Here is a 16,597-nt window from a genome sequence, read left to right on the forward strand (position 1 = left end):
ATATATATATATATATATATATATATATATATATATATATATATATATATATATATTTTAAAATCCATAAATATCTATGCGTAATTAAATTAACAAAAGTCTGCTTTTGAAAAAAAAAAATTCACCTTTGTGCATGGAAAAAAGTGTTCATGGAAAGTTTATCCTACACCGTTTCCCTAATGGGTTTTTGAGGTTTTGCTCACAGGTGATCCACGAAGGAGCCTGATCGTCGGGCTGATGCACGCCCCCTGTAAACTGTGGACATCCTGTGCATGGTCAGTACTTTGATGCATCGGCAGCTACTGAAGGAATGTGTGCTCTCTGTAAAATTATTACTGGGGCTGACAGGGGGTGGAGGTTTCCTTTGGGGTGTCGAAGCGGGTCCCATGAATTGAGGATGGCGCTGTGTACAGTGTGAGCGAGTTAGCAGCCAAAGTTACATGGCGCAGGCAGGAAAGTTTGCAGGAGAGGCGGACAGTGATTCCAAGTTTTTCTTCTGTCATACCCACGGATGCCGAGTGCAATAATGTGGACTACAGTCTTCAGATAACAAGGACTACTGGGATGTTTTATGGATGTTTTGCTTGAAAAATAACAGTTAACGGTTTTCTGCGGTTGCCGCACGCTGTCGTTTCAATGGACTATCATCTATCTTATCACTCAGTGAGTAACTTGAACAGAAATTGACTGCATGGTTTCTCTGACTTGGGCACAAGTGTGCATCACGAATATGAGTGTGTTGTTGACGTTATGCCATGTAGCCTAGCCTTACATGTTGTGAAACAATGAACTCCCCCCGTGACCAGGAATTGGCACCCTTATCTCGGAAACACCGACTCATGGCTGCAGCTATGCCCGGTGAAGACAGCACATTGCCCGGTAACATTTCCAGGACTGATCGGAATGGATTGGGGGGACTTGTTCACTGTTTTATATGTGGAAGCGGAGTTACACCGGGGAAGGAATTAAGGTTACAAGTGGCATATCAAAAAGAGAGGATCCCCTTTTTCCCGTTTCTCCAAAATCAGGAGCCAGCCCCGGGTGCGTGTGAAGTGAGCCCAGATGGTCATGTACTGGTGTGCGCTGTATGTCACTGCTTTCTAACGGAGCAGTGGAACTCTTTCGAGCGGAGCAGGACACCCATTGAGAAGCGCATGTACTGGCTGAAACGTCCGTACCAGTGCGACTCTCGTCGGGTCCCACAGGAGTGGAACATCTCCTATGATTTGGAGAGGAGGATCAGTGTCAGTAGCCAAAACTACGACGGGGGCGCAGAGTCTGATTTCTCTTCTTTTTCAGAAAACGAGAACATTTCAGATCAGGAGATGGATTTTGCCTACAGAGTCGGTGTGGGCAAAGACAAGTTTGTAAGAGCATCTGGAAAATCGCCCAGAGACAGCAGCAGGAAGAACAATGGTATCGGTATTAAAAACAGCCCAGATACACAGCGGGCAGTGCGTTACCCGGTGGGTGTTTATAGGGCGCAGGGATCGCCAAAAGCGGAGAGTGCTCTGACGGCGAGGCGCAGTGCTAAAATTATGAACAATATCTGTCAATCACCAGAATCTTTGGCAAAGTCCCAGGAGAGATTCCCCCGGCGATGCTATGACAGCTCGCTCTCTGACACACCAGTGCAAGACAACGGGGTCATTATGCGCAACAGGCGGTGGCTGGAGGAGGAGAATGTCAGACATGTGGAGTCGCATCAGATCCAGCGTGTAGCCGACAGCAGCTGTGCTCCTTCCAAGCATCCATCGCTGCTGTACCAGGGAAAAGGCGAGGAGAACTCCAGCACTTCTGCGTCTTCTGCTGGCACCGCTGCTGTCATCTCTAAACGTAACACGGCTCCTCCCAGGGAGAATAACTCTGACAACTCTGAAGATGAGATTAACATTACAAGCGATGACGACAGGGAATCGTATGACCGCAAAACAGACCGCACAACACAACGTAGACCTGTTGCAGATCAGCCACACCACACTGCAAACTCCAGTCCAGAAGAGTGTGTGTGTTACATCTGTGGCGCTGGGCTCAGACATGATGGACGTTTTAAAGTCAGTGTTCAGAAACAAGAGAGGGCACAGGGTGAGCCCTTCTTTCCCTTCTTGTGGCTTCACTCCCCACCCCATAATGCAATACCTATTAGTCCAGCAGGTATAACCTTTGTCTGTGGCAGCTGTCACACCTCTCTCTTGCAGCAGTGGCAGAGCTTTCAGCTGGCTGATGTGCCTGTCCTTCAGCGTTTGTATGTAGTCCCCCTCAACCAGACCACAACTGGACTTCATTCTTCCCAGTTTCATCAGCAGGAGGGAAAATCCTCAGGGTCCATGGAATGCATACCTGAACCTAAGGCTTCCCACGAGGCCTGCTTCCTTTGTGGACAGGAGTGTGGAGGAGACATGAGAGTAGCATATGCACAGGCAGGGGTTGGCAAATCCCGTGGTGTGATGTACTTTCCTTTCATTAATATGTTGCCTTGCCCCCCTAATGCACAGGGAGTGAGGAACGGCCGGGTGCACTGCTGTCCTCAGTGCCATTTTATCCTGGAGGAGATCTGGAGTGCGTATCGACTTAGCCTCAGTGAAGACCTCATCACCTCTGTCAGCTCATTCCTTGTCAGGTACCATGCTGCCATGTCTATCGATGTCTCTGGATCAGCCCACCCTCAAACAGGGGTGGCTTCACATCCCAGCACCTCCATGTCAGTGTGCTACCTGTGTGGAGCTGAGCTGTGTGCAGGAGGAGAGTACCAGCTACATGTTAACCCGCCTGGTCGCTGTGGTGAGAGGGAGCCTTTCTTTCCATTTCTCACTGTCCATCCTCCTGCACCCCATGCCAAGCCAGTTGATGCCACAGGTCTGGTGTCAGCCTGTAAGCTTTGCTACCATGACCTGCATGCTCAGTGGGCCCAGCACGAGAGCAAAGGTCTAGGTCAGCCCACCCCTTCTACCTCTAGCTCATCCAGTGCCAACCCCCAACCACCCAGTTCACCCTGGGCACGCCAGTACAGCTGTGAGGTTTTTGTGTGCTTCTTCTGCAGGCAGGAGCAGCGCAGGCAAGGTAGGCTGTGCGCTGTTACTGTGGCCAGACTACCTGTGTTCTTATATGCACCTCGCAGCACACGCATGCTCCTTGTGGATGATGGCAGGAGGTTGGTGATTGGCTCATGTAAGGAATGTAAGGCAATGGTGCAGGTGGGACAGAACATGCAGCAGGACAGGGCTAGGCTGGAGCCCGGAGCCTCAGATGGGGAGAGGAAAGAACAAGAATCAACGCCGCCACAGTCTAGACATAAGGTAAGAAGGAGAAAAAAGCTGTTTGAGAGATGGCACAGTCATATTCTTTTTTTCCTACTGTTTTAAATTCTGCTCTGTTCATTCCAAAACCCAGTATGCTGGGATTTGGATTGACTTGAGTATGCTGGGATTTGAGCTGTCAGTGCAAACTGTGTTTGTCCTAATGCAACCTCTGAGTCAAATTAAAAGGGGTGATAAAGAACTGCAGGGAAATAATTATGTTAAATAAATTAATATCACTGAAAGTCCTTGAAGTTTAGTGCAATGATGTACTCTGCATTGGGAATAACAGTAGTTTTGTGTGAATGTCTCAGTAAGTGGAGACTGAAAGCACTCAGATATTTTACTTCTATAAAGAACAGAGGAAAGCTATGGTGACAAAAGCAGTCCTGTATTTGCTTTTTTTTTGGTTAAAACATGACTAAGTGGGTCTCACCTGAATAGTTTATTTTGATTTGAGCTCATTCACTCAGGAGCATTTTGAAGGAATTTAATGTAAAGATTAGAGCAATAATAATAAAAATTCTCAAGAGATTTATGAAGAAAAAAGAAGCCAGCACTTCTAATCAGGTTTGTGGTACTTTATGTATATACTTAATTTCCTTCACCAGCTTTAGAATTGGATTACCAGTCTGTCACCAACAGGGATTTGTACAATTAAAGTTCAGTTTTACTTTTATTCAATTTTGATACTAAAAAATAAATAAAAAGAGTGAGGTAAAGAAATTGTGCATTAACGTCTTTCTCTTTTTAAATTGATTTGTTTAATTGCTCTACCTATTCATATTTACAGTAAATGTATACACAGATATTGGCAATGATCTTCGCTAAAGTAGGTAGCAAAGTAAATGGTAAATGGACTGGTTCTTATATAGCGTGCGTCTATTCTACCTAAGCACTCAAAGCGCTCTGTACAAACCGAGCTGGTACTTTCCCAGACCTGCATTCATTCATGTGTTGTGACATTTTTACCCAGATTCTTCCCATATTAGGGTGATCTGGCAGCGTTTTCTGTGTAAAGCTACTGTGCATTAATCTGCTGGTTTTATGACAAATAACCTTGTATCATAAGAAGTAATTTCGATGCAATAAACTCTTAGCATAAGTGGTCCACAAAATGATAGCAAAATTTAATTTTACCAGATGATCAACAGCAAATTTTCTGACCGTGTGGTTGTATAGGGGACCAGTGTGGGTCAATCAAGGATAGTGACGTGTTAATGAAGAGCTGAGGAGACAGCCAGCTGGCTCTATGAACAGATCTGTCTTGCAAACAAGCACTGACACACTGACCACACAGGACATGTGAAGAACATCTGTGGATGCTATTCAGGTTGCGGATTGGAGCTGTCTATCTAATATCTCCCTCTTCTCTGTAAAGAAGTGCTAGGTGACAGTTGGCATCGGTGTCACAAAAAAAAGAAAACAATCAACAATCTAATGCACTTCATTATCCTGAACTAACATGCAAATGCTTAACGAAATTTTGAGTCATATGCTGTAAAGAAAGATGTGTCATTAGTAACCCAGATGATGCTTGGAAAATCCCGCCATGGTTAGTTAAACATCTGGAGTTCAGACGTGTGTCTATAGAAATGTGTTATTAACAGCTTAGTTGTTTAATTGAGGGGAAAAAAGATGGACTTGGGTCATATTGGTAGGCACTCGAATTGTGAGTGATAAAGTTGTGCTGCAGAGTCCATGCTGCCTTTTGCTAAATCCAAAGTTAAATCTTTATTCTGTGTCTAAGCATTCACATGTGAGCTAGATGAGCTCATAACAGTCACATGAGAGGGGATACTCCAGATATATATATAGTGTGATATAGTGCAGGGTTTTCTCTCCACTAAGGCTAGTGGATCATAAGGTTGGTTACATGAGAACAGTGGCAGCATGAGCAGAGGTTTGGGTGATCATTCTGGATTGGGATGTTTGCAGGTGGCACAGCCGGTTTTGGCCTGTGTGAGGCAATGACCTCATGGCTGAGAAAGTGCCAGTGTTTCTGTGGGCAAGGGGCAACAGGTGCTTTGTCCTCTAGTGTCATGCTGTATGCTTGAGAGGATCTGTCATCACAGGGATTTCGGCTGTCAGGAGGGAGTGCCCATCTGGTTCCCCTTAGTGCAGTGTGTTTGGTAAAAGGGGCTGTATAAATATAAACACTATTCTATTCTATTCTGTTCTATTCTATACTTATACTCATACTTATAACTGCAATATGAAGTGTCAGATTGTTGAAATATATATTTGCTTGTTTTGCGAGATACAGATTAACACGTGAATTAAAGAGCCAGAATGTTATATGCAGATATACTGACAAACATAAGTAATGGGTCGCTATCATGCTCTGTGTTGTGCTACTGTGTGTTTAATTAGTATGTTGGACACGACCTTTGACAGGTCCAACATGTTAACCTTTGACAGGTGCATAAGTATAGACTTCCAGCCTGCGACTGGGGAGGGGCAGCTGGTCAGCAGATCTTCCACTCGCACTCAGTGAGACAGATGTCCGCTGAGTTGCATTTCGCAAACGGTTTACAGTTTTATTCAGTGGTTTGGGAAATGCCTGGACAAACACTTTTTCTTTTTCAAAATATAAATCTTAAACAGATTGAAAGTTTATAACCCTCTATCGCAAACAGATTTTTCAAACTGCGTTTTCCCCAGTGTTACTCCACAACTATTTTTTTACACTGTTTATTAGGGGGAAAAGAAGAAAGCCATAATGTTTATTTTCTGATTACACTGTTTCAGATGAGTGATTTTTCAGCTCTGGTCAATTTTGAATAAGTTAGTTTGTAATGCTGTTAAAGTGTGCTGTGTTGCAGTGTGCTCTTATTATGTGCACCGCATAGACTAGACTGAAAAGCAAAACACTTTATAAGACCGCACAACAGCAAGACAGTATATTTACTAATGCATGCTAAAAATCAACAAGGTGCATTTTGTTTTTTATTAAAAATGCTGCTCTTTTTCTACATACACAAGTTTTTGTGATTGAAGCCATACAGCACAATTTTAAATGTACCTGTAAACTCTCCGTTTCCATAGAGAGCAGAATTTTGCACTTCAAGACATAGAAGGCAGGTTAAAGGACGAGTAATCGTTTACCTGACGGTTTGTGAGATGACTGCTGTTGTGAATCAGTGGCTATACATACAAATGTGTGTGTTTTTAAGCAGTTTAAGTAGTTGTTTGATTGATCAGTTAAGTGCAGCTCTCTTTCTTATAGTCATATTGATGTCCAAATGATGCATTAAATTGCACCTTCAGTTTTCTTTACGTTTGTTTATCTTACATGTATTTAATTACTCAAATGTATAGTGTGAATCTACAAAATGAATAAAGTAGACGGTGACAGTAGTTTTCCTTTCCAAATCGCACAATAACTGCACATTTGATCTGTCTGCTTGGCAACAACTGCAAACATGCAGCCATGAAGTCATAAAGTACCATCTTCATCTTCAAGAAGAAGAAGAAGAACAGAGTGTCCGCCCACAGATGGTGTAGCTTTCAAAATGTGAGGCTTTTAGCTAAACCCACTGTCTCCTTGCAACTATTGGTGTGTCTAGTGTTTGTACAATGACATAAAAGATCGACACAGCAAATAAAATAATAGCTAGCTAGACACACTGATAAAATCTGCATGATTGATCTGTCTGTCGGGGTATCCACATGACGTTTATATTTGAGTGGCGGTGTGCTGGAGGCTGTTTCGGGTGGATTGTTATTGGTGATCCGCTCCGAGGGCAGAGACAGATTTCTACATCTCAAATCACTCAATTGCTTTGTGTGTACGCAGTAGTGTGTTATTTAAGGTGTGTCTGTAGTTTACTGTGTGCTTACAGGAAGTATTGGCTTAAAAAAGATGAATATTACATTCTCACTGTCACGGTAAAAACACATCAGCATCTTGACAGTTTCACCAGGGAAGATTTATAGCTTAATGAAAGAAGTGACTCCAACATTAAATTTAGATTTGATGTTAACTGTGAATGAATTAATGGAAGTATTTGAAAAAAGAAGAATTGGAGGCTGAGAGAAGGTGAGCGGGTTAATTGGATTTAAATTGCAGCCAGAAGAAAATCGGAAAAATGGGATTCTTAAAATATCTTCATGAAAGGAAATATTACAGCACGCCAACCGCAGAGTGTTTTACACAGTCCTTGCCTGTGTGGAACAAAGTGTCTTTGAGTGTGCATGTGTTTGTTCAAAACCAGTCATGTTGCGTGGATTGTGTAAAGTTTCTGCAGCTGTGGTTCTGTCCTCCGCTAGCAGTGCAGTTTGACGGGCAGCCTTGCGTTTCTCCTGGGATCCTCTGGGATTTGAGAGGCTTAATTTCAAAGCTGCTGGAGGTGGATTTTGATTTAGCTTTCAAAGCTTTACTCAGTCTCTTCCCACTAGCCTTTACCCAGTGCTGCATTCTTGCCCATATCTGACTGGACAGATCAGATCATACATGGAGTAGATGAGATTGAGGTATTCCAGTGTTTCATGTCTTACCTTTTATGTCTCATCCTCGAAATCACAAACCTATACACCTCTAAGAGCAAATGTTTTTGGACCTTTTGGAATTGTAAGGATTTCTGCATGGACTACTATGTATAAATGTTGTCTGAGCTTCATCCAAATCACAGTCTAGATGAGTTGTAGACCAATTTTGTGAGCAATCCATTTCGGAAAGCCTTTCTATTTTTTATGCACCTTTAAATATATTCTGTCACTTGTTAGCCTAATGTTGTGCTTACTTTAACAAGCCCTGATTATAGTCATTTAGACTTCGATTATAGTTATTGAGAAAATTGAATGTAAATTATTTTTTTCACTGTTTCATGTTGACATTGCTCTCAGAGAGGAAGGTTTTTCACATGAGTAAAGTTGTTTTTATGCAGTTTGATTTGAGTTTAGGAAACGCAAAGAGATGGAAAGAAAGCAGTGCTGCTGCAGAGGCTCAAAATACTGGTAATCAGTTAAGACTGTGTGAGTTACAATGCAACTGGGAACCTTTAGCGAGATCAACAGTAAAGATTAGAGGATGTGGAGCTACTTTGTCATTCCTGTTGATCATATACATGAAAGTATAAGCTGGTAGCCCCATCTGTGTACCAAACGGGATTGGTTTAAAAATGAATTATCAGTTGTACTTATTAAAACTAATGCAGGAATAAAGTGGACTAGACAATAGGACGTTGGAAATTAAGTCACCAAAGTGGATGTACAGTGTCAACATAAGCTTGTGTGCGTTTCTCAGCTATGAACAGGTATGTGGGAATTTTGCTTCTGCTTCATTGTTCAGCGTATCTTGATCACTTTGCCCTATTGAGTCTGTGGAGTGTACGACATGATCATTAAATTCCATGCACAGATGTATTTAAAGTTGTATTAGTGTTAATGTTTTTCTCATTTGTTATATACAAATGTCAATCGACAAATGTGCTCCCCTAAAGATGTCTCTGTTAAAGCCTTAAATATGTTTTAGATCAGCTTAAGGGGGAAAGCTGCTGATTTCACTCACCAGAATCTGTTTATAAATCATTGGAAGTACAACGCGTTCCATAAATCTTTTGAAACTCCAGAGGAATAAATTGCCTCAAGTGATGCGACTGTTACCTTTGTATAAAAGTTGTGTGAGAACACGTGATTAAATAATTGGGATTGTTTCTGTTTAACCCATTTAAACCATTTTTTTTGTCGAATTTTGGCACCTGTATTTCTTTTTTTTTTTTTTTTCAACCTTTTTTTTGTATGATATTTTAAGGCTTGTTCAAATGTGTAAATACGGTAAATCTGTTTGTCATATATTGCTCCTCCACTTCACATGGCCTTTTTTGTAAATTCTTCTGTGTTGCTTGCATGGCGTTGCAATGTTTAAGAGTGGTTAGGCTATAAAGGCAGTCGCCCTGTGCCAGACTTAGATATGGGCACGATCCAGTAGTAAACCTGGTTTGACTGTGGTAATTATAGAGGACAGTGCAATGCAACTATAGCTCAACCCTCTCTACCAGCTGCACTCTAACCATGGCATACATTCACCCACAATCACAGACTAACACTTACATATGCACAAAGAGTAATGTTTCTGATCATTTACATACTGAACAGCTGCAAGCATGTGTGAATGTGTGTCTTTGCGCACACGTGTGTCTACCAGGTGGTTGGGAGCAATGGCAGGTGTTCGCTCTCGTGTTGGCAAAGGCAGCTGGATTGTGCCACAGCTGTGCAAGTGTGCACTCTGTGTGTGTGTGTGTGGTTTTGCACCTGGATGCAACTGGTGTGTGTGTGTGTGTGTGTGTGTGTGTGTGTGTGTGTGTGTGTGTGTGTGTGTGTGTGTGTGTGTGTGTGTGTGTGTGTGTGTGTGTGTGTGTGTGCTAATAGTAGCTAATAGCAGACCTATTTCCTTGCCAGACATTCAACATGTAACTTGCACTCTCAGTTGACTGGATATTATTCATTGCTATTAAGTGCTAGTCATTAGTCTTGGTCTTCTAGACCTCCCAAGTGTTGGTGAAGATCTGCCTAAATGTGATTTTTCATTCTTTGGCTCTTCCCCTTCATTTCCCACTTTGCTCTTGCCCTGCTGCCCTGCTGATATTTTTAATGGGGTGAAGAGAGAGAGAGAGAGAAGATTCAACCTTACCCTGCTGTCAGGACAACTGAAGATGTCAGCTGGAGACTAAAGAGTGGACTAAATATACTACACACCCTCTTCCCCTCCGCTCAGCAAACAGGGGCTCTGACTCCTGGCTCTGACCAACCAATTGCCAGATCGCTTCACCTCTTTCTGTCAGCCGACCAATGAAGAGATAAAGATGAACATTACTGGTGATCTTCTGGGAGCGTATTTTGGCTGAGGATGACATTCCCTTCTTAGATTACTCCCTCCTCCTGCAAGCATCCCCAAGTGCTGGCCGTGACCTCCTTCACCAGCACCCCCACACATGCCGCTCAGCCACCTGGTTTCACACATACTCAGTTTGTCCTGCCAGCTTCAGGACAGCTGGGAAGAAGGAGACAGAGAGGGAGCTTTGGACTGAGCCTCCCATGAAGCCAGAGACTTTTGCGTGTCTGGAAGAATCCAGACTATACAGACTAGCCTTGCCACATTTAGTATTATCTGATCTCTACACTGTACATCAAAGTAGTAATGTTGAAGTGATCGCACAATTGTGGTACTGCTGCAATTTTAGGCAGCGCCTGTTTAAAAAAACTTACTTAGGTCAGTGGCTACATTTGACCTTTAGTTTGGATTGAGGTTGAGTTACCTTTAGTTATCCAGAGCATCATGCAAACAAGGAAAGGTGATATAAACTTCCACCTACCTTTACTTAACATACCGTTAAGTGGAGAGTCACAGAAACACAAACACACATGCATGGACACACGCAAACACACAGGCATAGTCAGAAGACTTTGTGAATAGTTTCCATGGGTGAATTTTCCCCACACTGACGTGACCAGGCTATGAGTCAGAAATAAACTGATACAGTTTCTGCATCTGTCTGACAGATAGATACCACAGACACTTCCAGAAGGCCTGTCATTATTTATTTGTTACTTTTTGCCCGCTATCTCTTTCAAGCATGCCATTTGCACTGTTGACATGTTATTAATATAGGTTTCACGTGGCAGTTTACCACTGCTGGTCATGTCTATGACTTACTGAAAGCATATCTAACCTAATCCAAGGCTGCGAGGCTAGTATTATCCTAACATGCAACCTGCCAGCTCGGTCAGTGGCATATCCCACATGGTCAAGAGTTGTGTGCGATGTGCTAGTCATGGTTGATGTGCAGAGCTTACTTTCAAGGCCACAGCGAAGGAGCCAGAGTGGTAAGCCACCAAAGAAGATTTGAGCTGTCAAATGATCTGAAAACCTCTTCATGTGGAGCTCCATCATTACAGTCTCATGTCAGGATTTATTGACAATGCTATTGAGTCAGAATATTTCTTAAGAGGAGCCATAACACAAACTATTGGAAAAGATGGCAAGTATAACGTTAGAGAAACCTTTACCATAAGCGTTGTGACGAGTATGATGTGGAAACCATCATCCTCAGATAGCTGCCATTATAAAAGGCTTAACTTGTTATGAAAGCTCACAGAGGCAGAGGGGTACTAGATGTATACATGTTCCCCTCTTCTACAGGGGGCTATAAAATTGCACTTGGCTTGACTTGGGTGTCAAAGGTTGCTTTTTTTCCCCTTTCTTTTTCCTTATTCTTGTTCTTCCAGCTGTGTCCTCTGTCCATCTTTCTCCTTCTCTCCCTCATCCCCCTTCACCTCATTCATCTACCCCCCCCCCCCCCCCCCCCACACACACACACACACACACACACACACACACTCTCTTTGTTTTTCTCCCCACCTCCGTCCTCCTCTTCATCTCTCCCTGTGGTATTAGCAGGGCCACATGTTGCTGGCTTCTCCTGGTGGTGTGAGCCCCATGGCAGGCCCTGGCTCCAGGCTGACGCGTTACTCAGTGTGTCTCCGTGTGTGTATGTGTGTATGAGAGGGAGAACTGTAATGTGTTCCTGCATGCCTAACAGTCGGTGAGTGTGTGCCTGTGTGTGTGTGTGTGTGTGTGTGTGTGTGTGTGTGTGTGTGTGTGTGTGTGAGGCCGCTAACACAGTAACCTGATAGTGGTGCGGCTGAGCAGTACAGAGCAGAGCAGTGCTGTGATTTATCCCGCGGGCCCAGCAGATGGCTGCAACAGGAGTTTGTTTAAGTTTGCTTCAGAGCCGGGCAAGCAGCCAGGAGCATAGAGAAAGCTTGCCAGAAAAATGTTCACTGACTCTGGATGCCTAACCACACCACTCCCCCTCTCCCTTTTCTACCCCCCCCCCCCCCTCCCGCCGCCTCTTACCCCTCACAGCCCCCTCAGTCCAACACACACACATACAGAAACACACATGCTCTTGCAGACTTTCTGTCGCTACTCTTCTTTTACCCCTCTCTAATTTCTCTCTTTCCTCCCATCTGTTTTACACACATGCTTACATACATATGCACATTTACACACACACACGCACAGGCTCTATGTTGTGTGTGCGTCTGTGCTCTTTTGGCAACATCCCTGGTGGAGACATGAGCTCACACCTCAGGAGGGGGCATTCAAACTGAAGAGGTGTCCATTCTGGTGGTGATCTTCTGAACACAACCATATGACTGAAACTTTGCATGTAGAAGAGAGATGGAGGATCTCTGGAGCATAAACACCAACAGAGGCGCATATGCAGAGCTACACACTATACCATGTGTAGATGATTTATGAGGTCCAGTTGGACTTTTTTTTTTCATTTTAAGATTTCCACACATGGGCTTTTCTTCTGTCTCTCTCGTTCAAGCGCTTCGTGTCTGCTTGCAAAGGTGATGACAAGTTCTCTCGCATCACTTCAGGTCACCAAGGTGATAACTGATGACCTCACTGTCCACACATCAGCATCACTTTTTCTACTTTATCTGTCTCTGGTCCTTTACTTTCCTCTGTCAATCATACTTCTCTTTTAGACACAGTTTAGTGACAAAGGTCTAAGGACATTATAGTTAAATCAGGCAGCAGACATTAGCCAGGCAAAGAGACACACATTTTTTGAGCATTTTTTTAGACTGAGTTAGTGAGCAAAGCTGCAAAATGTATGAACGTTTTTAACTTGAAACCAGCACTTATGTGCTGAAGGGCTTTGTGGTTGTTGTTTTTTTTCACTCGATCAACCACAAAGTTGAGTCCAGGTCCTTGTATGGAAGCCAGCTTTACATGTTTTCATGCAGTAAGAAATGTTGACTACATTTCTAAAAAAAAAAAAAAAAGAAGTTAATTGACCTCCTACTTACCATTTTACCAAGTGACCTATTTAGTGAACTTCAGTTAGGTTAATTTGCATGTATGTTGTTTTGCTTATGTTTGTACATACTATATGTATAGTGTCTTGGTTTTTTAGTAGGGCATAAAAATCATAATTATATAATATCTATTATATCTCTACATTTACTTATTTGTGGATCTTAAAGATTAACTCTAGACCAGCTGTCCCCAACCATTTTATGTCCGACAATATTTTCACGGACCGGCCTTTAAGGTGTCGCGGATAAATACAACAAAATAAAACCAGTACCAAAATAATATGATTTATTCATAACACACTTGGAAATACCCAGGGAAACAACGTAAAAAACGATAAAAAATAACGATAAAAACCCTGAAAACCATAAATTTCACACCTGAGCCTCAACTCTCGCGCCCGGTACCAAACGACTCACGGACCGGAACAGGTCTATGGCCCGGGGGTTGGGGACCACTGCTCTAGACCATTACAAAGTTTGTCACACTGTCAGGATTTCTGTAGATTTGTGACATCTGCTAAGTGCTTTTTTTTTTCATCAGCATTATTCTATACTTTTTCCTGTCTTAAAAATAAATATTTTGTTTTACATTTTCACAGAAAAATACATATTTTTATTCTATCCATTTATTTTCCTTTTTAGGATGTTAATTTCTTTTTACTTTGCTTTTGTGGACCATATAATTAATTGTGTTTCTTTGATTATATATACACATCTGTTGAACTGAATTGTTTCTGTTCTTTTTGTTGCATTCTCATATGGTCTGTAACCTGTAACCTTCTCCAGTTCAGCGAGAGTATGAAGAAGGTGGCTATTGAAGTCATGCATACACACAAACTGTGGAGGGAGGGTGAGCCTTGTGAGTGCATAAGTATGAGTAATGTGTATATGTATGTATGACTAATTGTGTGAAGCTGTCGGGGTCATTGAGATTTGGCTCAGAACTTTATTTCCTCTAAACATAAGTCATTCTCACTGCCTGTTGTGCCTTCAGGTCAGAGACACAGCTGAATGCTATCTGTGCCGTGTAAGCATGCAGAGTTTGTTAAGGATAACAATCATATGTTTGCATTCCTGGTGGTGTTATTCTACATGCAGAACAGTTGTGTGTTGTCTTGTATTATGGGTTTCATAATTGGTACAAATTATAGAGAAGTACGAAGTCCTCTGCTAAGAAAAGGCGATAATTAATATGTCCAAATGCCAGGAGAGCTGCTAGTCTTACTCTGTAAAAGAGCAGAGAAATATTTGCAAACTGTTTTATTTTACCTGAACAATATGTAAAAATAAATAAATAATAATAATAATGATAACACCACCCAGCTATTAAACCCTTAATATCTAATGTGTCCTATTTGAGTTTTTGAGATTTCTACATCATCAGTGTGATCCCCCCTCCCCCCTTAGATAATCTGCACAATACACTTAAAGCAAATATATTGAATATATTTAATTCATTATTTATAAAGAATTGTCAGAGTGATCAACAAACACACTTAGAATTTTCTGGCAGTAATTTGATGTTTCTGGCTTTAATGGTTATAAAACATGTCTTTCAGCTCATTTGCGACATTTAAGTGCAGCTGGTAGAGAGGGACATTTAATCTATGTCTCTTCAGATTACAACAAATAAACATGCAGCTGTGAACAGGGGAATCGATTTAATATGCTTTTAGATCATTATTTTAAAATGAAATGATGCTTAAAATACAGACTTGCAAGGGGACACCAGCTGTACCAGCAATGAGTTCTCAGAGCACATGCATCTTTGGTAAAACTTTGCAACTGTATCCTGCATGTTGACAATATCCCTCCACAGAGAGACCCATATAAACACCTGCCAAAGGAGTTAAAACCACTTGTGTGGTAGTTCTCGCTACAGTGGGGGCTCGATTTCAAGTCATTTTTCACCAAAGTGCTTTCCAATTGATTAGTATACCAAATTGTTATAACACACAAACTGACTCACTGATGTTATCTATAACTTAAAATGACATATTGGTGCCCTCAAGTGCTACTACAGCCAACACAAAACATTTTTGTGTGCTACTGCAGGCATTTGATTTTAAAACCCACTCAAATATGAACAGGTCACAACGAGCAGGAAGGACAAAAGGAGGAGACGAGTAATAAAGATCAAAGTGTTTGTCTGCACTGTATCTTCCCACAGCTGTGCTCCTTGATACCCTCAGAGGAGAGCGAGGTCACAGCAGGTCACAGGTCAGGTAGATTAGCAACCTGCTAATGAATATTTATCTGTCAAGATTGTACTCACTTGACACAGAGGTGCCTCTTATCAGACTCATTCCTTAATTGTGCTCGTGCTCTTATATTGCCTTCGTGTGGCATATATTTTTAAATCAGCATTGTAACTTGGATATATACTGAAGGAGAGTTTATTTATTATGTCTTTATTCTAAAATTTCATTAGGCCAGTTTGATGTAGGCCAGCATTTAACAACTTGGCACATGCTGACACTAAATCCTTTTTGCATTTCTTTCTTTTTAATGGATTTATTATTGTAGGGTCTTTACCTTACAGTATAAAGTACCTTGATTGAATTGCTTTTATCCAATGCACTCTAGGAGGCAGGCATTGGCGGTTTGGTGCACAAACAGGAACAGTGAATTACTCATAGATCCCCTCCAGACACGTAAATGAAATATATGAATGTGGTTTGAAGTAAGCAAAACTCTAGTGTTTTTCAAGTGGATTCTGCATCTTTTAAAGATAGTTTATTTTATTATTCATGTCCTCGCTATTTTGTGTATATAACATACTCTGTTGGATCCAGACCAGGTGGGCTTCTCTGTGAGCCAGTTGTTGTCCACCTGTCGGTCTGCCTGATGAGAGCAATAAGCACAGCAATTTCTGCAGACCAGAGCCTCAGACAGACTGACGCTGGCTGAACAGTGATCAGATGCTGTTTGACTTTAGCTCAATGTGAAACATGTGTCCTCAGTGTTGGACTCAGTGCAGGCCTTGAATGAGCTCCCACGATGCACGGCTCCACAGGTGTCAGAGTCGTCCAGAGTTGTGTATGAGGTCTAGTTCAAACGTGCACAAGCATATTTTTTTTCCTTTGTCCCTTCTTTGTTCTCCAAAATTTGTTTCCTCCACACAAGCACAAAACAAAATTGAAGCATGCTGTTAAGAGCAAGAATCAAACAAACAGGCAGAGATGTCACTTTAATCCAAAGTCAAGTTGGCCAATGAGAAGCAGTAAATAACAGATAAAACCTTCCCCTGTCTATATGTTTACACTGCAAACATTTGTAGTTGGAAAGCTTTTCCCAAAGCTACGTTTTCAATGACCTTTAACTGTTTGTGGGGGGAAAAAGGAAAACGCAGGGATAAAGGTACAGTTTTAAAAATACTATCATAGGTGTGGCTAGGGCTGGATAAGGTTGCAATTGTGTATGAAAAAGAGTATGAGCTTTCCAGTATCTGTCAGTACAGATCA

General features: G+C 42.0%; 1 protein-coding gene across 1 annotated transcript in view; it reads left to right on the forward strand.

The window, feature by feature from the left end:
• Positions 1 to 305: 305 nt before the first annotated feature.
• gse1b (Gse1 coiled-coil protein b) overlaps positions 306 to 16,597 on the forward strand; it is a 166,346-nt gene continuing 150,054 nt past the window's right edge. Inside the window, exon 1 of the mRNA XM_085400850.1 lies at positions 306 to 3,296. Within this exon, the coding sequence (XP_085256976.1) occupies positions 786 to 3,296 (2,511 nt within the window). The 5' untranslated portion in view covers positions 306 to 785. The remainder of the gene's footprint in view (positions 3,297 to 16,597) is intronic.

The sequence above is a fragment of the Rhamphochromis longiceps genome, linkage group LG1 (genome assembly GCF_057381845.1).
Source record: "Rhamphochromis longiceps isolate RC_006_pf linkage group LG1, R_longiceps_female_GT1.1, whole genome shotgun sequence".
Lineage (NCBI taxonomy): Eukaryota > Metazoa > Chordata > Actinopteri > Cichliformes > Cichlidae > Rhamphochromis > Rhamphochromis longiceps.